Raw genomic sequence first — 21,862 nt, forward strand, 5'->3', positions numbered from 1 at the left:
GTTTTCTTTCTCACACCACTCTCTCATACGTCTGTATGGAATTACTTTTGTCTCAAAAAAAAGAAACGTAACTTTATAAAACTGAACGTAACTTTTTCAGAAACTATCAAAAATATGCCAATACAAAAGAAGGAAACAAAAATGAAAATGAAAAAAACGAATTCAATCGTACAAATGAAATAGGCTCTTCAAAGATGCTTAATTTTTTGTTAATGTTTTTCAAAGATTCGTTTTCGCAACTTGTGTTTTCTGAATGCATTGCCACAGATTTCGCTTTCGCTTCTGAGTTTTTCGTTTGCTGTTTTGACACAAACCTCGCGTGGGGGCGGGCCTTAGCGGTGATCTACTCTGATTGGATAGTGAGTTTTTGATTTCCACAACACTAGGTGGCGGTATGCAGCTATGAAGTTGGTTCGCAACCCGCCATAAAATCATAAGAAGAAGCAGCTACAAACGTCACTCAGTTTGCCGGCGCATGTTTGAAAGTTGTCGCGGTGCTTTGTATTAAATATGTGAATATTTGAACTTCGTTCGTGTCTGTAACTTTAAAGATGAGCTCTCAGGAGAGACACGGAACGGCATCATCTTCCTCCTCCGCTGGTTCTTCAAGGCAGCTTGAAGTAAGTTCGTGTTATACGTTCATCAATCAATAACATCGATAAAGTTATATTCATGTAAATTACAGTATGCAACAGTTCGTTGCGGGTTATTATTGCCATTCACAATGCACTGATGTTATGTAGTTTGATTGTTTGCCCTTTTATTCAGTTATTATATTCAAGGATGTATCAATGTAGTGCAGATGTCAAACTGGTCTTTATTCTTCAGCAAGGCAGAAATCTAGGTGCAGATGCTGCATCTGCGGCTGTACATAGCATCCTTGAAATTATTAACCAGTCGCTCGGAAAAACCAGCACAAGGCAGGGTCAGCAGGCCGTGCAGCAGTCGGGGCAGAGTCGAACAGTGGACCAAGAGATGGCCAGGTTTCAGTTTTGCAGTCATGACAATGAAAAACAGCAACATTGTTTTAAACATGTATTTACAACACATTTTAGCACTTTAATTAGAGCAGAGGTAGTAGTCAGGGGCCATTTTTAGGTTCATTGTATTCCCAATTAACCTATTCATGTAATAAAAATTATGTAATACTTATTGTTATTTTCAATCTCTTGGAGGTCTTTCCCTGGATTTTTTAAGCGTGGTTCAAAGAGACGGCTACCCAGCTGTAGCAGACCAGCAAAGTTCAACAAACTATGGAAACCTTTTGTGTTTTCAGTGTTTCTTTTAAACAAAAATTTAGACATGGCCCCTTCACCAGCTGATGAGGTGCAGCTTTTGCAAGCTGGCTTAGGAAAACGGAATCTTACTATGCCTGAAGATTTGACACATTCAGAGGTGAGGTGTATTTACACACCATTCCTTTATTAAACCGCAATGCCTTCCTTAATTATTAACAACTAAAAACTTTTGTAATAGTTATTTTCTAATCTCAAGTAATGTGGATTTTAGGTCTCTAGCTTGTTCGGTGATGCATACCCAAAAATGAAGTCAGCATCTGGAGGCTGGCTTCTCTACAAAGCAACTGGTATGATCTATAAACTAGCACAGCGGGAACTAGTTTTACAAAATCACACAGTGCATATAGTTTTGTGAATGTCATTTCATTTGTTTTTGTACATTTCAATAGATTGGCACTGACGGTATTTTGTTCTGTTTTAAACAATGAAAGGATTACAGATGACAATCTTACTTTATTTTTTGGTTTATTGTTGGTTTATTTTTAATCAGTTGTTTTTTGTTAAGTACTTTTGTAAACACTCCTGGAGGGCAGTATATTAACAAAGCTGCAATTACAATTACAGCATATAGAGTTTGTAATGCAATCGGATGGCATTTTCATTTAATGATTTTTGTAATTTTTATTTATTCAGGTGGACAGGGAAGAAGACGGTTACATCTAGTTCCTCCAGAGTCTGAAGGCTACTGTGGTAGCACAATTAGAAGTGCAACTGGAGGGGGGAAAACAATGTTGTACATTGTTCCAATACAGGATGAATTTGACCTGTCCCCTCTACCATCTGATGCCGAGGAGTTCTCTCAGATGCCTAAAGCAGAATGTAAGAAATGCTCCAAATCTATGCCACTACAGATTCTTGCTCTGCACGTAAAGGAATGCAACACGGCAGATTATGAGACACTTTCTGACCCAGAATCAGAGGTAAGACTAATTGTTTCATTAAACCTCATGAGTATTCTGGAAGATGCGAAAATGTATGTTAAATGCTTTGTCTATTGCTAGCTGACTAATCTACCTCCTGATTCACATGATTTACCTTCTGATAATGAAGAAAAGGTAATTATCTTGTTGCTTGGGCTAATAATTATTCTGACTTCTTTTAATGTCTATTTTTTCATCACTATTTTTTCATCACAACTTGTTTTTTTAGTCAGAAGAGGCAAAGTGTCCTGTTTGTATGCAAAGTTTTCCTGTAAAGGAATTGGAGCTACATGCAAGTTTTTGTGGCGATTTAGATAGGTAATGGTAATATTATGAACAGAATCAACAATGTAATTTTGTGGTGCTTTATATGTTGCCTATGTTTTGTTGAAGACTACAAATAATGCATTTTAAAGTTATGTTTACATGGCAGCTAATATTTTGTGCAAATGAGTTAATTATTGATGCACTAAGTCAAATATTTTGTTTAACATAATGATTATGGTTTAAATTTTCACTTGTGCATGCATTTTCTCCTTAGTCCTGTTGGCCCTCTAAGCCCTGATATAATGGAGCCACAAAATGAAGAAATGTCAAGGTATATTATTTAAGTATCAATAATATCCTTACTCAACAATGTAGTTATAAAACACAATTGGTAAATCATAATGCTGTCTAAAACACAAATTTTCATCACAATTTGACAGTGAAGATGATGTACTGCGGTGGCTGGCTTCTCAAGTTGACACCTCCAAAGAGTTTAGTATCTGTGTATCTAGAGTAAACCTCTTAGAAAGAGGTATGTCACTGTGGAAACGACAAAAGCTTAGCTCCCCAATCCACACTTTAAAGGTGACATTCATGGGAGAGGCTGGTGTCGACACAGGTGCTCTCCGCAAAGAATTCCTGACAGGTGAGGATTTTTGCTTCGTACACCCTTGACCACAAAACCGTTGCAATGTCAATTCATTGGTCCTGCTCAGATTGTTTGCTGTCTCCATATTTGAATGCTGTTGAATTATTATTATTATTATTATTTTAACTGTAGAAATGATTAGTGGCATAGAGACTCGTCTCTTTGAGGGAGAAGATGGTCAAGGAAAATTTCCCAAGTACTCATTAAATGACCTTGACAATGGCCTGTTTCGGTAAGTGTCATTAAAGGATTAAAGTAATTAAATAAATTCAATATACACAGACTGAAGTACTTTAAGTCTTTGGTTCTTTTAAAATTGTTGGCCTTCTAGAAAACATTTTCATTTACTGTATGTGTATTCAGTACTTAGTAGAAGCTCTTTTTGCATGAATTACTGCATCAATGTGGCATGGCGTGGCATGGAGGAGCTCAGTCTATGGCACTGATCAGCTGTTATGAAGACCAGGTTTCTTTTGATATTGATCTGTTTGCCAAATTCTGCTGTAATATAAAATCAGCATACCACATATCCTTGTCAGCAGAAGGAAGCATGACATGCATTAAAATGTTCTAGTAGATGGCACCCTTGACTTGATAAAACCCATTAAATTAAAGCAAAATGAGACCCTATAAGTATTGAGTATATGCAGTAAATGAACATACTTTCCAGAAGGCCAACAATTCACTAAAAATGTTTTTTTTTATTGGTCTTATGTAGTATTCTAATTTTGTTCAGACGAATTGCGTGAATTGGTGGTTTTTGTTTAATGTGAGCCAAAATCGTCACAATTTAAAAGAACCAAAGACAAAGTACGTCAGTCTGTGTGCATTGAATTTATTTAATATACGAGTTCCACAATTTGCGTTGAATTGCAGAAATAAATGAACTTTTCCAAGACATTTTAAGATGTACCTTAAGTTCATCGAACATTGTTTAGATTAGACTTGTATGAGGAGTCTATTAAAAACAGAAAATTAAGTAAATGTGTTTTCCTGTAGAAAACAATTAAAGGTATTATTTGAACATAATTATAGAAGTTTTTTTTAATTTATTTATTTTGGTAAACGACCCAATTAAGAGCAAACATCTTTTAAACATGAGTTTTAAATATACTTTCTGTATATTAAGTTCTATTTCATGATTTATTTCCTGTCCTTGTTAAATAGAGTTGCTGGGGAATTATTTGCTGTGAGTCTCGCGCAAGGTGGTCCAGCTCCACGATTTTTACAGGAGTGGTGTTACAATTACCTATTAAGTGGAAATCTTGAAAACATCATCATGGAAGTTAATGACATGGAATTTTCACCACTGATTAAAACGGTATATCTGAAAACAATTTGTTATTATGTAGCTTTCTATTGCAACTTTTATTAATGTTTTAGGAAAATCTAAAATTCTTTCTAGATTGAGGACACTGCAGACCTGTCGAATTACAGTGAGCAAATTATGAGCTGTGGCTACACTGGCCCTATAAATGACCAAAACAAGGGGAATATAAAGAGGTATCGCTTTATGCATTCCTTAAATCTATTTTCCAAAAAATGTAAGTAATAATTAGCTTGTAAAACAATGTTTGTTTTTTGTTCTGAAAGGGCAATTGCAATGCATGCCGCTGCGCGAAGAACTCTAATGCTTCAGCAGCTCCGTGAGGGCCTCCAACTTTACCGTCTGTTGGACATCATGAAGAAGAACCAACAAGTGTGCCGTGGCCTTTTTGTTTTTGAAGGTGGCAATGATCAGGTAAGGTCTTCAGGCATCTGGTAATATCAGCTTGTCAATGACTTGGATACATGTTACACATAGCTTTTGTAAAAATAGTTTGTTCTCGACTCAAGTCTTGGGGACCCACTGCTCTGGGCTGTGCTTCCCCAAAACCATTGTTAGCCTAAGTTGATGGGAGAATCATTTTCACCAGTGGAGCTATGATCAACTTAGGGTTACAATGCTTTTAGGAAGCGCAGCCCTGCACATTTTGTATTTGTTTTTTTACAGACCTAAATCAGGTAATCAGCTTGTTATGAGACAGCTTCATAAACTAAACGGTGTGTGTCAGATAAGAGACGTGCAGAACAGTGGGTCCACAGAACTGAAATTGAGAACCACTGTGTTAGAGAAACTCTTCTGAACTCCTATTTTTTTAATTGCTGCATACATAATTCTCTTTAGATGATATTTGGCTTCATTTTTTCTCTGGCATGTTTTTCCAGGTGGACTCTGATTACATTGTATCACACCTTGACCCACAAATGAGTGAAAGTGGCAGTCTAAAGCACATCAAAGAAATGCAAATCTTAAATAATTTCCAGGATTTTCTAATGGAACTTGAAGGTAAGTCTTTGTTTTGTTACTCAAATGTTTAGACAATGCCTATTTTTAGATACTTTATGTATGTTTACTGTTCTAGATGGAAATTCTGCTGATGAGGAGGCACTTTCTGTGTCGAAAGTCATGCAGTGGCTGTCTGGTCAAGCACACAGACATTTGCTTCTTTCAGAGAGACAAGCTTTCAAAATCACAGTTCTATTTGACCATACATGCATGGCACGTATGCCAGAACACAAAATTTGTTACCCTGTTGTCAGTGCATGCACCCACACAATCACAATTCCCACTGCACACTTTGCAAGTTTAAATGAATTTAAAGAAAACATGAAAATTGCAGTGCAGCAGGGTGCTTGCTTTTACAGGGTTTAGAACAGATTTGTTAACACTCCTTCTTTGTTTTTTTTAAGGTCAGAGACAGATTACATTTCATTATCACTTCATTTATTTTCAAAAGAATGGCTAACAATTTTACAAAGTTTTACATTTGCGCCACATTGTTATGAAGTTAGTAAGTTTTAAATTTACGCAACATTGTTATGAAGTTAGTAAGTTTTAAATTTGCGCAGCATTGTTATGAAGTTAGTTCTGTCAGAACATTGTTACATGTGACACTCTTGCGAATAAAATTTCTTATGTAGCTACATGTGTTTTTGTAAGTTTCTCATTTAACATTAAGTCAAATGTTAGTAAAAGCACAGTCTTTCAATAATATCAAGTGACTGAACATATAGCTCTCGGTAGTTCAGTGATGATGTCAGGGGATCAATTAATCCCTGCAGAACAGCAAGGCTGTGTTCAGATAGAGGGCATTGGATCTCAGGAACCACCACACCATCTTCTGGGTCAGTATCAGAAGTTTGCTGTTGGCACAGTTGCTCAATTATCTGCAAATTCAAAAACATAAAGTAGGTAAAATTGCCAACAGTTTTAAAATATTGTCAATGAGTTGTATTCACATTGTTATAAATTCATGTAACTTTGCTCATGCTTAAATCTGTTATTAAGATGTGTTTTAAATTATACAAATCACAAGTGATAAAGTAAGGCACATTTATAAAGGGGTCTGCTACCATGCTCCGGAAGAGCTAATGTAACAAAAACATGAAGCATGATGTGAAAAACAGAAATAAGGGTAAAGAATTTTACAGAATACAGTTATACCACCGGTCTGTTGAATGCTGTATTCTGATTAGTTAAGAAATGGGTATACATTCTTTTTCAAAAATCGCACACCTAACTTTTCAAATGTCTTACAAATAGGCAGTACAGCAATGTTTGTGGTATAAGCGGAATAATTGTCCCCGGTCCTTTGAATTATTTGGAAATAATGCACACATGCGGTATAATGGCACAACGCAAATAACCACCTTGGGTGTGCATTATTTTCTTATGTAAGAAATAATTGACGACGGGCCATTGAATTACATTAAATAGATTAAAGAATACCTCCATATCTGGATCAGCTACTGGTGTCTGCAGCATTCCGATGTGCCAAAGCTGATTTGGTGTAAGATTTGCTTCTGTTCTAATTGGATGGTTGTTCCAGCTCTCAATAAAGCACTTAAGGTCTGATTTCAGGCGTGGAAGAATTGTGTAGTGCACACAAAAGAGGTGTAGTTCATTTGATAGATCAAGCACTCCATCTTCTACCATTGCATGAAGGGTTTCATAGTATTTTGATGTGACGGCTGACCAAACATCACGCCACAGGCGCTCAATTCTACAAAAAATAAAAGACCTATGTTCAGTATGGTTACAGAACAGCAAACAGACTGAAATGTATTGTAATGCCACATTAACATGCATATTAACAATGTTATCAAGTCAGGCAAATTATTTCAACATGGAAAAAAAGTTGAGTTTGCACCTTTGATTGTGAACACTTTTTCCGGAAATGAAGCTACCTCGACCAGTTCCTCGCACTGAGAACATGCAACGTGCAATATCCACATTTTCAACTCCCTGGTCACCACGTACTCTTGAATAGATTTGGAATATTAATCCAAAGTTAAGTTTCATACTTAAACAAATATTTGAATCTGTATTTTAAAACCATTAGTGTTCAAAAATTATAAACATTTTTGTAAACACAGAATACTGCAAAATTTAAAAATTCCCAAACTCACATTTGTGAAGAATTCAAAACTTTTGGTAAAGTTCCAAGCACATCTAATATCAAAATTCACTTAGTTCTTTGAACAAAGCTAAATGTAATTTAAAGACAATACCACACAACATGATGTTTTATTATCAAAATTTGGGAGGAGCAGGTTCAACATATATACAGCAGACTTACCTGCTTTTCTATACAATATTCTATTTAATTATATATGTACATGTGAACTTTTGAAATGTACTTCAGATGTTGAATTCTAAAATTATGCCTCATCACCTTATTAACAGTGTTCTTACCTTGAAGGCCATCCATGTTTGTTAACACCCTCCAGAAAAAATGAAAAGGCAGTTGATGCCTTGTTGTTTTCAGCAGCATCAAGATATAGGATCTATGAAAAAAGGGGGTTTATGAGAAAGATTGAAATAAATATAGACATTTTACAGACAAGTGTTGCAAGTAGTATATTATCACTCAAAAGTTTGGAAACTGTAAGAATTTTAATGTTTTTAAAACAAGTTTATTCTGTTCACAAAGGCTGCATTTATTTAATAAAAAAATAACATTGATATTGTGAAATAATAATACAATAATAATGTTTTCTATTTGAAAATATTTTATAATGCAATTTATTCTCATGTTGGCAAAGCTGAATTTTATCGAATCATTACTGCAGTCTTCAGTGTTACATGATTCTTTAGAAATAATTATAATATAATAATTGGTGCCCAAGAAACATTTATTATTATTATTATTACCAATGTTGAAAATATTTGTGTACAATATTTTTCAGGATTCTTTGATGAATGGAAAGTTCAAAAGAACAGTGTTTATTTGAAATATAATCTTTTGTAACATTAATTTTGATAAAATTAATGCAACCTTGCTGAATAAAAGTATTGATTTCTTTAATAAAAACTCTTACTGACCCTAAATTTTTGAACAGTAGTGTATAATGTTACAAAAGCTTTGTATTTCAGATAAATGCTGTTCTTTTGAACTTTCTGTTCATTAAGAAATCCTGAAAATAAAATTGTACACAACTGTTTTCAACATTGATAAACATAATAATAAGAAATGTTTCTTAAGCAGTAAAACATCATATTAGAAGAATGATCTCTGAAAGATTATGTGACAAAGAAGACTGGAGTAATGATGCTGAAAATTCAGCTTTGCCAACACAAGAATAAAATGCATTTTTAAATATATTTCACTAGAAAACTTAATTTTAAATTGTAATAATATTTCACAATATCACTGTTTTTATTGTATTTTTAATTAAATAAATACAGCTGTGGTAAACACTGTATTTTAAAAACATTAAAAACCTTACCGTTTCCAAACTTGTGACTGGTAGTATATAATAAATATACACACAAATGCATGTAAAATTACCTTCTGTAATGGCCCCTTTGTTAAAGCTACTTAAAACGTCTAATTTTACTAAGGCATACTGCTGCCTTAATCTAAGCCCTATCTGTAAAACCACCAAGGGTAGTTTAACCAAAAAGAAAAAAATACTCACCACTTACACACCCTCCACTTGTTCCAAACCTATAAGAGTTTATGTCTTCTGCTGAACACCAAAGATATTTTAAAGAATGTCACAAACCAAGCAGTTAACAGCAGCCACCGATTTCCATAGTAGCTCCTGTAGACCTGAGAGCTTCTGAGATGTTGACATGATTTGATGCAGAAATTGCTAAATCCAATTCTTGCTGAGCAGTATCCAAATCTAAAGTCGATGTCTACCATCACCTGCCTGTTTACCAAAAATATGTTCTTTTGCATTCAGCAGAAGAGATAAACTTAAAGGTTTGGAACAAGTGGAGGGTGAGTCATGACAGTTTTAATTTTTAGGGGAATATCCCTTTACATTTCAAAACAGAACAAAGTCAGAGCTTGACAAACAGTACCTTCCGTGAGAAACCATCGATCCCACCAAATATCACAATATTGAATCTAAAAAAAATAAGAAAAAAACAATATATACAATATATATATATATATATATAAAACATATGTTGTTTATTAGCAGTCATTTAGTTCAGGGTATATCTGAAGGCATTTTTATTGTATACATGTGTCATTATGTAAAGAAAAAAGTCAAATTTTCTGTGTATATGTACATGCAAGAGAGTGTGAGAGAACATACTCACGTGATTAGCTTATGGTTGGTATCCACATGAACTAGGGACAATGGTGCAGGAACGGAGTAGCTTCTGCGTGCTATAAAACCAAGCTGAACCATTCTGGCCAAGATTCCAGCTCCATCCACCCGTCGCATAGAGGCCTTCATCCTGTGCCACTGTATCCGGTGCCCTCCAGCCAAAAGTTCACCTTTCATTAGTCTGTAGCCAGCATGTGGAACTCTTATTTTTATTGACCTTACAACATTATCAAGTTCTTCATCTGAAATGTTGGAATAGCAGGCTCTGACAGACAGGGTGTGTTCCTTCAATCTTCTGTTCATTGTGCTTCTAGAAACGCCACATATCCTAGAAAGATGTTCTACAGGAAGAGCCGTACAAAGGAGTTCCTCAAGGTCATCCTTTCTAATATCAAACCGTGGGCGTCCCACGTTCCCCCAAGTGCAGGTTACAATATCAGATGTTGTTGTTGTTGTTGAAGTTTCGTCCGAACTAACATTTATATTAATTGTGTTGATTAGCTCTTGTAGACCTCTAATTAAAGCTTCTGGGATGTTGACATGATGTGATGCAGTAATTGCCAAATCCAGTTGTTGCTGTGCAGTATCCAGGAGGTAATCCAAATCTAAAGCTTCATTCCGAACAATCAAGCTAAACTTTGTCAGCATATGCTGTAGAATGTCTTCTTGCACTTGTTCCTACAGGTAAAAAATAAATACAAATAAAAGTAAGTCAGCCATCATCATTACAAGCACCAGCAAACGAGTTTTACCTTAATTAAGCTTTATAATTTATATTCCATCATGTAGTGCCTAACTTACCTGGAAAAGTGACATTTGTCTTTGGTCCTGACAAGTAACGTTAGCATTAAAGAGAAAAGAAGATTAGGCAAACATAGTATTTCTATTTAAGATTATATCTATAAACGGTATCTTTATGTACAGAAAACGTTTTTAAACAATTCATGCTTTAAATAAAGCCAAAACTGTTGCACACAGTACATAAATATAACTTTATCGATGTTATTGATTGATGAACGTATAACACGAACTTACTTCAAGCTGCCTTGAAGAACCAGCGGAGGAGGAAGATGATGCCGTTCCGTGTCTCTCCTGAGAGCTCATCTTTAAAGTTACAGACACGAACGAAGTTCAAATATTCACATATTTAATACAAAGCACCGCGACAACTTTCAAACATGCGCCGGCAAACTGAGTGACGTTTGTAGCTGCTTCTTCTTATGATTTTATGGCGGGTTGCGAACCAACTTCATAGCTGCATACCGCCACCTAGTGTTGTGGAAATCAAAAACTCACTATCCAATCAGAGTAGATCACCGCTAAGGCCCGCCCCCACGCGAGGTTTGTGTCAAAACAGCAAACGAAAAACTCAGAAGCGAAAGCGAAATCTGTGGCAATGCATTCAGAAAACACAAGTTGCGAAAACGAATCTTTGAAAAACATTAACAAAAAATTAAGCATCTTTGAAGAGCCTATTTCATTTGTACGATTGAATTCGTTTTTTTCATTTTCATTTTTGTTTCCTTCTTTTGTATTGGCATATTTTTGATAGTTTCTGAAAAAGTTACGTTCAGTTTTATAAAGTTACGTTTCTTTTTTTTGAGACAAAAGTAATTCCATACGTCTGAGGCTGTGGGTAAAATTCTCATATGTTGGTAAATCAGTACAATTTTGTTTTGTTATTAAATGAAAAATCAATCTGCCGTCGTCCTCGTGGGTAACTGCACATTCACCTGTGTGTTTGTTCTGTCTTACAACCTTTTATGTACCGTACTTCGCTTTGAATTGTACGGCTATACCTGCTCCATAGGCACAATCTGTGCTCACACAGTGTGCTAGGGGTTCTGTTGCTGGGCTAGAAAAAATGTCACCTTTTTTATGCACAATTTTACAGAGTGTTTATTGACTTTGTTGTTGGTGTTGTGTGAGTGTTACCACTGATGTGTTACCACTTCCTGTTTATCCTCTCTGTATTCCAGCTGATTCACTTTCACTTTCAACACTTTCCCTCTCTTGGACCTGAGTCCTCAGGTCCACACCTTTGTCTATTAGAAACCCAATCATCATATATAACTGCTGGGTTGTTCCCACAATGTCGTTGTGTGGTAGCCTGTCACGAAAATTTTTCAATCATAACAGTTAGTTTGTAGAAATAAACAGCATTAGTTAGTGGCAGGATTGGATCCTACACCACGTCATGCCTTGGACCTGGAAACTGTCGACCTGTAAGCAATTCAAAGGGTGTGAAACCAGAAATCCTGTTAACAGAAAAGTGAATAGACATTAATGCAATTGGTAATGCGTCAAGCCATGTTATTTTTGTCTGTGCACATAGTTTGTCAAGTCAAGTTTTAATGTCAAAGTCAGGTTCATTATTTCATCTTTGCTCTAACATTGGGGTGATAAGCAGCCCCGAAACTATATGTCAATTCCAGTACGTGTTTGTCAATTTTGTCAGATCTAACTTTGTCTTTGGAAACCATGGTTGGGGATATAAGTGGTTTATTAGGCAGTTGACAACAGCCACTTCATTAGGTACCTTCACAGCCTGTAGTATGTGTCAGGCTTTGCTAGCATTTACTATAGGCCGGCCTTTCCTGGTTTCAAACCCACCTATCTGCCATATGGCAGTTCCATATATACTGCACCAATCACATATGCAGATTCACTATAAACAATCACCCTCTCTTCACCAGTGTAGTGCAAGGCTTTGATAACAGCTGTCATTTCAGCTCTCTGTGCTGACCGTTTACCTTTCAATCTACCACTCAGTCGTGTTACAAAATCACCCACAACTTGCTCAACCACAGCAAAGCCTGCCTTCAATGTGTCATCTGCTGCTCTGAAACAACAACCATCTGTAAACAGTGTGATTAACGGTGGGGGAGTTGTCAGTGGTACCGCGAACAAACCATCTCTCAATTTATTTGCTTTTTCAGTCAATGGTATAACAATTATAATTAATTACAATAATAATAATTTTTATATCAGTCAATGGTATACAATCCTGCGGCTCACCCTCAGTGATTAGATCTGCCATGTGAACACCTTCATGCACATATATGATGTCTGGGCTGGCAATTTCCTTAAATACAAAGTTTGTTACAATAATCAGTTATTTTCTATTCTCACAGCTTTTCTTGTTTACCTTTTATAGTGTTCTATGGTGTTCTTTTTTCATTTTCAATTTATTTCTTTTATCTATTTTAATTTCCTTTCTGCCATAGCTGTTCTATGCCATATATATTTGCTTTTTAGCTCAGTACCATCAATGGAATTCTGACTTCCTCTGTAGATACCAAATTCAACTATGCATTTCTTCCTGTCAGATTAATAGGAGTCTGATTTGATTTCAGAACAGGTAGTCACACCTAACAACAAAGTTCTTGATCAGCCTTTAAATGTGTCTAGCTGATTTTCTCATAAAGATTGTCTGTGTCCCTATAATAACAAGGTCTTTACTAAACATTGAACGGCTGTTTACTCTTTCCCCTTTTTCACTCAAAGGCCCGTATGAAGATGAAAAAGTTCAGTGTCCAGTGAAATATTGTCCAGTTTCTCTTGCCTCCAAGAACATTATTGTCTTTGTGAGTCTTTCTGGATTCCACTCAGTCTTTTTGGTGTTTCATCCTTGTAATGGTCTCTGACCATATGCAGTGCCCCCTTCACCGCTTGAGTTCAAGTATAGTCCCATTCAAATAGAATGTGCTTTCAGTCCAGTTTATGAGTTACTTCTCTCTTTGCAACTCCAACACTCTGATGTCACACACAGTTTTTCATTGTCTGTTTCTTGCCAGCTTTTTAGTCACTTTCTTGAATGTCAAAGGATCAGAGCTTTCAGCCTTTCAAGGTTTAACTTAACCCATTGCAAAATATTGCCTTTCAATTTAAAATAAAATTTATCTTGTGACCACCTTCCATCATCAGATGAAGACTCCTCTTCATTTTGTTAAATCTTTTTGTCCTTTATACAATTTATCTGTGTCATTCACCTTTTAACAATTTTCTGTCCTTTTTCAATTGTTCATCTTCATTTCCACATTTAATAACTTGGTCTCTACTCTTTTCTGTAATTTGTTGTTTTTCTTTCAAAGCTTCGCCTCTGTCTTTCTGCTAGATTTTGCTCAATCCCATTTATGGTTTTAACAGACTCAATATATCACAGACACACTACATTTTCACACAAATAAAATCTACATCTACATTCAATTCACCGCTATTGATTTGAAAAACAGGCTGTTTCATTGGGGCTTTGGCTTTCTCATAAGGAGTAGGTGTGTGCAAGGAGGGGTAGATCGATTTCACTGGGGGTGGAGCTGGAGGAGGAGCCGTAGGTGTCACACTTGAGTCTGGCTGACTGTTTCCTTGTTTAACTTCCTGTTGCTTTGCAGCTGCACCACTGTAAACTTCCCCTTTTCTATTTGATTTAATAGCCTGCATGGCAGCAGCAACCAGAGCCAATCTTGTCCAAATTCTCAACTCTTTCTCTTAGTCTTTTACAGTTGGTCCCTCTCCAAACTATTATCATTTTTTCCATGGCACATACACCGGTGAACACACATATTCATCACACTCTTTCTGAAATTCAGCCATTTTCACACAATTTACAAGCATTCAGAATTTCAAAAAACCACAAAACGTCACTCTAATCTAGCAAAAGAATATATACACCAGTAGTTTTCAGGGGTTTCACCCGCGCGACTACTGACCCGTCTTTTTAGCGAAAGTTGAAAGCGATTAAATAATATCCGGATTAAAATTAGAATTTACGGAATTTGCATCCGAGGGACTTTAACCCACTTGGTACTTTATAATGTCTAATACATTAATGGACTCCAACCACAATTTGCCTTTACGGGACTTTAACCCGAGGGCCTCAAACCCAAACTTATTACTTTATAATGTCTAGTACATTAAAGGCCTCTAACCAAAACTTATTACTTTATAATGTCTAGTACATTAAGGGCCTCAAACCCAATTTTAATAAATCTCTTAATATCTATAAAAATAAAAGTTTTTCACTCTGATCAATTTACAAAAATGTAAATTTGTAATTCAGTTCGGATCTCCTTATCAACACAAGTAATTTGGTATATGTCCAATAGCAGAATTTGATATAACAGGTTTCTGCTTACCTTTATTTTAGAAGACCGGTCTTTTGTGTTGAAATGGAGCCCTCCCTTACTCTGGTTTCTTCAATGTGAAACCCTCCTTCCTCTCACTCTCTCCTTTCCCTCCACAAAACGTCGGTGGTCACCAATTGTTGGACTTTAAGGCGTCCATTGCGTGTAATTTAGAGGAAAGGCACAAGATACGAATATCTAAGTTCAAATATTTATTGATCAGATTGAAAAAGTTTAACAGCGCTGGGTCCTCTCAAGTAGCGAACAACCAGCTCAGGAAGTAACATGCTTATTTATAAAATATGTGACGTCGATGTTTCTTCAGAAAATCTCCACCCACAAAGGCCGTTCCCCTCGTCCATCTGACTCCATCACCACACCCAATTTTAGCCTGTAGGCAAAGATGGACACACATAGACAAAGAAAAAACAATCTGTTCTCCTCTCATCCCTGGGAGCCCTGCAGTTCTTCTCCAGTACTCCTCCACTTTGAATAGCATGTTATAATGCTTTCTTAAAAACAAATCATTAACAAAACATTCATTTATAAAAAACATAAGATGAAAGTGATTATTATGTAAAACATATTTCAATATCATGACATCATTTTATTATTTATAAAATTGGTTATATGAATAAGGCACACATTAACTTCTTTAGATAGATAAACACATATTAAATCTTTTACTGCAATACTACTTCTAAGCAAACACTTTAATCATTATTAAAACCATCTGTTAGGAAAGAAAACACACACACACACACACACACACACACACACACACACACACACACACACACACACACACACACACACACACGCGATTCTGTTCTTCAAGGTTGAGCTGCCCTGCCCCCATTAAATTATTCTATATGCAACCTTCATTTCATTGGTTAATACAAATTTATCAAAGACAACATCTTATATTTATTACATCAATTATTCAATGATTAATACTGATTAAGTAAGAAATACATGGCATATTTTATCCTGTGAATATTAAAGCATTAATTAATGACATAGTTCCCTGTTTGCTTTTCTCCCTCAGGCCTCTCTCTTATCTTAACAATCTCCAGACGTAAATTCCTAAATTCCTCCTTGCAGCACACACATACAAAAACTGGTAACTCTCCACTCTCAAACATAAACACCTCATTTCTACATAATAGCTCAGTGCATATATGAAACACACAATGTTTATAGAATAAAATGATCAATTAAAGAAATATAAAAATGGAACAAAATCAATTTCCACAGTCCTTATTTGGACATCTTTGTAACTTTAACACTTTTAGCAATTAGCAAGATTAATAAAACAACATAAAAATCCCACAATACCAAGACCCTTATAGATTTAGCATTCACAAATAGACCTGAACGAATAATAAAGATTTATAATTCGATTACTCGACTCTCGGACCATAACTTGACTTTGACTGTTAGGAAACTGACGAAGAAGCGCCTGCAGTACTTTGGTAAACCTGTTCATGAAAAAATACAGTTTATTATTCCTAAAAGTAGAATTATGCAATTTGAAAGAGAGCTTAAAAATATAAATTGGGAACAAATTATGACACTAGATGATGTAGAGGAGTGTTGTAATTCTATGACCACATCTATTACAAATCTAATGGAAAAATTTATAAAGCAAATTAAACCTAAACAAAAAGATTTCACAGTGCCCTGGATAAATAATGAGATACGAAAACTTATGAAAAAACGAGATTTAGCTCTGAAAACATCTTTTAAATCTAAACTTAACACTGATCTCCTGACTTACAGAAGTTTAAGGAACAAGGTTGTATCTGAGCTGCAAAAAAAAACTAAAGTGATTACACAAATTTAATTGATAGTGCTAAAGGAAACAATAATTCACTTTGGAGGCATTTAAACAATCTGACTAATAAATCAAATAAACATAAAAAGATTACAGAACTTAACATTAATGGAAATAGTATAACTGATTGTGCCACTATGGCTGACGAATTTAATTCATAATTTGTACAATCTGTTGAAGAACTAACAAAATAATTCCAGCTTGTCAATCCTCTCAATTATCCATTGAGAGTAACCCCAACAGATTATTTTTATTTGAAAGAGGTGTCAGATATAAAAGTCGCAGAAATAATTAATAAACTTCCAAATTCTAAGTCTGATGACATTTTTAGGATGGACAGTTGTTTTCTTAAAAAGTATAACGGGTGGTTCTTCAACTACAGGCACTTTTGGCCTTGTGAACCTGAGGGGAAAAAAAGTGTTCAAATCAGAATGGTCAAAGTCTAACAGTTAAATATAACTAGTCTAGTTTAATGATCCATAAGAGAACGCACTAACATCATAAGACAAATTGGTGTTTTTTGACATATTTTCCAATCCGCACTGAACAAATGTCATTTCCATCACATGTAAATATTTGATTTTTATTTAATAATATTATGATATAAATAATTTCTTAACAGTGTAAGACCACTTTCACGCATAGTTTTGCTAGTTAATACCTATATTGCAATTACCATAGATTTGTGGATTAAGTAAATTAATTGTCATGAGGCCCAAACACAAAGCTTGCATCCAACACAACCTGAAATATAATATTGGATTGGTTAGATACATTTCAGAAAAATAATTACTTGTGTTATTACATTAATTGGACCATTATCCCATAAACTATGCAGAAGTTTTTATTTAGTGATTAGAATTTTGTAAATATTTTTAAAAAGGTATGATGTGGTGGAAATGACTGGGTGTTGTGGAATCTAAAAAATTGATGAAAAGGCATTTAAAAAAATATATATATTTGAATAAATACATTAGCTTTGTACATTTTAATAAATAATATATATATGTAGACACACAATCCATGAATTGCACCTTTTAAGCTTAAATGTAATTTCCACCTCACCTTTGTCATTTCCACCCAAGAAGGTAATGTGTTGGAAATGACGGTGGTGGAAATGACAATCCAGCAGTATTTTGTAAAAAAAATCCAAGCTAGTACTACAGATTAGCTATGAATTGGAAGCTAGCATTGCATTCATGCAAAATACATCTATTTATGTTAAAAAATCTATTAATTTACAAACTCAATTGATGTAACGCCATGTTTGGAAATGACATACAATAAAAATATTTTCATTTCAAGCAATATTTACCTTGAATTTTCTTCTTCAAGTTGGTGAAGAAATTCAAAATCTCCTCCATGTCAGACATGTGCTGTGATGTCATAGTTCATCTCCATAGAAACAACCCAAACAATCTTTCAAAAAAACTGTTTTAAAGGGACATTACAGCGTTGTGGTGGAAATGACGGCAATACTGTGGGACAACTATATTTTGAATATAAAATCACATTAAAAGTTGTCTGACCTTAAATACCCCAATTATGTTTTAATTATTTTACTGATACTTTATTCAGTCATATTAAAAAAAAATGGATAAATCATTTTTTTACACTTATTTTTCATGATTGAAGATCAGAAGTCTGGGTGTGGGACAAGCACAAAACAGCAATATTTGCATCTATAATGATGTTTAAAAAGGTGAAAAAATCTTCATAGACTACTTGTAAAAAGTTCCTAAAGTACTTACATTGTAAAGTTAACTATGAAAGTGTAAATTTTTCAAAATGTAATGTTTTTTATAAAATATGATCAAAGGACATAAAAGTGCCCATAGTCTAAGAATTGCCCAAGGATGTCCGTGTTAAACCATTGACCCACCTTGTTAATCTTTCGATAAGAACTAGTACATTTCCCAGTGCATGGAAACAAGGTATAATTACTCCTGTGTTTAAAAGTGGCAGCAAAGACTCAATGAGTAACTATCGTCCTATATCGATTTTACCAGTCTTTTCTAAAATTATTGAAAAAGTTGTAGTAGTGCAATTGAGTGACCATTTAGAAGCCAGACAGCTACTTCATCCTCACCAGTTTGGGTTTAGACCAGGTTATTCAACAGAAATTGCAAACTGCTGTCTAACTGAAAACGTAAAAAGTCCCTGGACAAGGGTAATGTGGTGGGAGCTGTATTTATTGACCTTAAAAAGGCATTTGATACAGTCAATCATAGTTTGCTTTTATCTAAAATGTTAAATTTTAATTTCTCAAATGAGGCGGTGTTGTGGATTACATCTTATATCCAGTCTAGAGAGCAGTGTGTTAAAGTTGATCAAAACATATCTGCACTCTCAAACATAAAAATGGGCATTCCGCAAGTTTCTATACTTGGCCCCTTGCTGTTTAGTCTTTTTATAAATGACTTGCCTCTGCACTGCTCGGGTGCCAGATGTCAGCTATATGCAGATGATGCAGTTATTTATGCACCCGCCAAGTCACCTGAGCAGGCTGCAGCTGTATTATCTACAAGTATGTTTCACATTCAACAATGGCTCATCCAAAATCAATTAGTTTTAAATTTCACAAAAACAGTTTCCATGTGTTTTTCCATTAAAAAACTTGACTTAAAAGGAAGATTTAATGTTAATTTTCAAAATAAAGAAATTAATCCAGTCACAGAATTCAAATATCTAGGATTGGTTTTAGATCCACAACTAAAATTTGATAAGCACATAAAGAAGATTTTAAAAACAACCCAAAGTAATCTTAACTGTTTTAAATTAATTAGAAGTAGAAAAAAAATACTAACATACCCTTGGCTATGTATATTGTGTTGGACTTGATGAGACTATTTCCAGTGCACTTATGTATTGCTGTTCTTATGTTGCCATAATTGCTTCTATTGTTTACCTCACTTGTAAGTCGTTTTGGACAAAAGCGTCTGCTAAATGACTAAATGTAAATGTAAATGTAAGTTTTATACCGCACCAGGCAGCCCTGCTGTACATGCATGCCATGATTTTTTCCTCATATATCGTATTGCATGACAGCATGGGCTCAAGCCACTCCCTTTGCAACCAAATGTATACGTTCTGTATACAACAGAGCAATAAAAATAATGGACAAAAAAACAATATGACATCATCACTGTACCATTTAAAAAATATATAATTTAATGAATTTTGAAAGCTTTAGCAACTTTTGCTTTCTTAAACTAATTTACAAGTGCATTAATCATTTAGTACCTGAGCCACTAAGTTCATTTATTGAGAGACAGAGCAGCACTCGAATCACTAGGGCAGGGACGGCAATAGGCGGCCCGCGGGCCAAAAGTGGCTGCACAAAACAAAACTTTTCCTGTAGCCCAGAGGTCTAGCCCAAAAATGCCTATAATAGCTACGTAATAGTTTAATCTTAACGGGCCGCTGTTTCTCGTTCTCTTTCTCTACCAGCGCATCCGCGATCATAACTATAATAATTGCAGCGGTATGACTTCATGAATCATTTGCAAATTTACCTTGGAAATCATGTCAATGCGTCAATGGAGCCAGTTTGACATAAACGACACATTTTTTGCTCACACTTATAAAGTGGCAATTTGAATATGCTATACTAAATTATCTGTGGGGTATTTTGAGCTAAAACTTCACATATGTACTTTGACCCCTTTTAAAGGTGATTGTGATATCTCATCTGCATGTTAGAAGTATTAAATGAAAATGCAGGGCTATTTTCAGTATCTTATGTCACCATTTGTCCCAAAATTACCAAGATTGAAATTTTTGTCAATATTGGCACCCGTAGTCCATGCTATTTGTCACCACAAAAATAATTTGCATGTCAAAATGCACTTTGCTATATAAAAATCTGTTTCATATACAGATTAATAAACATTGAAGGAGAGATACTTGGTTATGGTGAATAATTTTGCAGCACAAGAATGAACATTTGTCATCAACAAGAGATCAGTAGTTTCCATATTGTGGGGTACCAACTCCCATTTGTTTAAGTGTATTTTCAAACCGAGGTATTTACCTGGCTTGAATTTTGAATGGTTATATTTTGGAGGAGGATATGGGTAGGACACAGTCATTTTAACAGCTTATTCATTTTTATTTGGATTAGGTTCTGCTTTTCCTTTGTACAAAACAAAATACAATACAAATTCAAAATACTACAGAACAGTATTTAACATGTGCAATGTTTAGGCAATTAATTCATTACAATTCCATCATGCCAAATGATCATCCTGTGTGGACAATTCTGGCAACGTTTATTTCAGTTCCTTTGTGTCAAACGAGTAAAACTTAAGCATGTTAATTAAATAATACAAAATGTACTTACCCAACAGTAAATTTTATCTAATATATAGACAAAACTCCTTCGTAAATTCACCCTCTCCTTGTGGTTGCATGTGGCGGAATTTCCAGGAGAACATGTGACGTCGTGAGATAATCTATCATATCGCGTGATTTTGTAATATCCCGAGATTTATCACTTATCTTTTGTTAATACAATCGTGCATCACAGTTTTTGAAATTACATCCAACTCAGACCTAAATGGTGACCGGATATATATCTGCTTTACATTTAAAAATAGGCATAAATTCAATAATAAAATAGGTTGAATAATGACTAAAATGCATTGTGGCTTTGCAATCACATTGGACACTTGTATTATAATTTATTTAAACAAGATAAAGTTAATATATTTACTTTGTATACAAATCGTGTATTTCATAAAGTTAATTAGCCTATGTTTTTTCCTACTAGTCTAGTCTAGACATGTAAACGACGTCAGTGGACGTCTATTCACAACTTCTTAAAAAACACTTTGTGCACTTAAATTAATTATTGCAGTAAGGTGTAAGCACAGCATTTGCATAGTTCACAATGACTTCATATAAGGTTTATGATAGAGGGGCACGATGGACTATAAATGCACGTGTAAAAGACGTCACCTAGTGACATCCTCGTACAACCGATTCACAGGGTATATATATATAGAAGTACACTAGCTAAAAGTCAAAGTAACAATTATACATGCAACCCCATAGAACTATAGATATGTACAAATGTATCTTAATGCATTTTTATGAAATGTTCTGTGTAACATATTTTCACCGATTTATGCCGTCATACCGCAACTATTTTTGGCCAG

The 21,862-nt window shown here is 34.9% G+C and overlaps 2 protein-coding genes across 6 annotated transcripts; one reads left to right on the plus strand and one right to left on the minus strand.

Moving 5' to 3' along the window:
• Positions 1-39: 39 nt before the first annotated feature.
• LOC135767133 (G2/M phase-specific E3 ubiquitin-protein ligase-like) lies at positions 40-6,101 on the plus strand. Of its 5 annotated transcripts, XM_065276763.2 has the most exons (15): positions 40-620; positions 829-983; positions 1,176-1,395; positions 1,510-1,585; positions 1,932-2,218; positions 2,300-2,353; positions 2,448-2,536; positions 2,760-2,816; positions 2,926-3,131; positions 3,267-3,366; positions 4,302-4,455; positions 4,540-4,637; positions 4,728-4,875; positions 5,343-5,463; positions 5,540-6,101. In XM_065276763.2, exons 1-15 carry the CDS (start codon positions 552-554, stop codon positions 5,827-5,829), a joined length of 2,124 nt encoding a protein of 707 aa, XP_065132835.1. In that variant the 5' UTR covers positions 40-551; the 3' UTR covers positions 5,830-6,101. The 5 variants fall into 5 exon arrangements, with proteins under 5 accessions (XP_065132835.1, XP_065132834.1, XP_065132836.1 ...); XM_065276762.2 differs by having other exon boundaries at positions 40-983; XM_065276764.2 differs by lacking the exon at positions 829-983.
• Positions 5,880-11,359, minus strand: LOC135732923 (uncharacterized). The gene is made up of 8 exons (XM_065251295.2): positions 10,779-11,359; positions 10,545-10,571; positions 9,733-10,421; positions 9,490-9,535; positions 7,873-7,964; positions 7,328-7,438; positions 6,907-7,180; positions 5,880-6,344 (listed from the first exon to the last, which is right to left on the minus strand). Exons 1-8 carry the CDS (start codon positions 10,845-10,847, stop codon positions 6,144-6,146), a joined length of 1,509 nt encoding a protein of 502 aa, XP_065107367.2. The 5' UTR covers positions 10,848-11,359; the 3' UTR covers positions 5,880-6,143.
• Positions 11,360-21,862: the final 10,503 nt, after the last annotated feature.

This window comes from Paramisgurnus dabryanus, chromosome 6 (genome assembly GCF_030506205.2).
Source record: "Paramisgurnus dabryanus chromosome 6, PD_genome_1.1, whole genome shotgun sequence".
Taxonomy (NCBI): Eukaryota; Metazoa; Chordata; class Actinopteri; order Cypriniformes; family Cobitidae; genus Paramisgurnus; species Paramisgurnus dabryanus.

What these genes read in the sequence shown, in the direction of transcription:
- LOC135767133 (XM_065276762.2), top strand. Translation starts at nt 733, where the DNA reads ATGTTATGTAGTTTGATTGTTTGCCCTTTTATTCAGTTATTATATTCA. An exon ending in CAAAATGAAGAAATGTCAAG is followed by an intron (nt 2,817 to 2,925) that starts GTATATTATTTA and finishes ACAATTTGACAG; the next exon opens with TGAAGATGATGTACTGCGGT. An exon ending in TTGAAGGTGGCAATGATCAG is followed by an intron (nt 4,876 to 5,342) that starts GTAAGGTCTTCA and finishes ATGTTTTTCCAG; the next exon opens with GTGGACTCTGATTACATTGT.
- LOC135732923 (XM_065251295.2), bottom strand. Translation starts at nt 10,847, where the DNA reads ATGAGCTCTCAGGAGAGACACGGAACGGCATCATCTTCCTCCTCCGCT. An exon ending in ACCAACCATAAGCTAATCAC is followed by an intron (nt 9,536 to 9,732) that starts GTGAGTATGTTC and finishes TATTTTTTTTAG; the next exon opens with ATTCAATATTGTGATATTTG. An exon ending in AAACATGGATGGCCTTCAAG is followed by an intron (nt 7,439 to 7,872) that starts GTAAGAACACTG and finishes AATCTATTCAAG; the next exon opens with AGTACGTGGTGACCAGGGAG.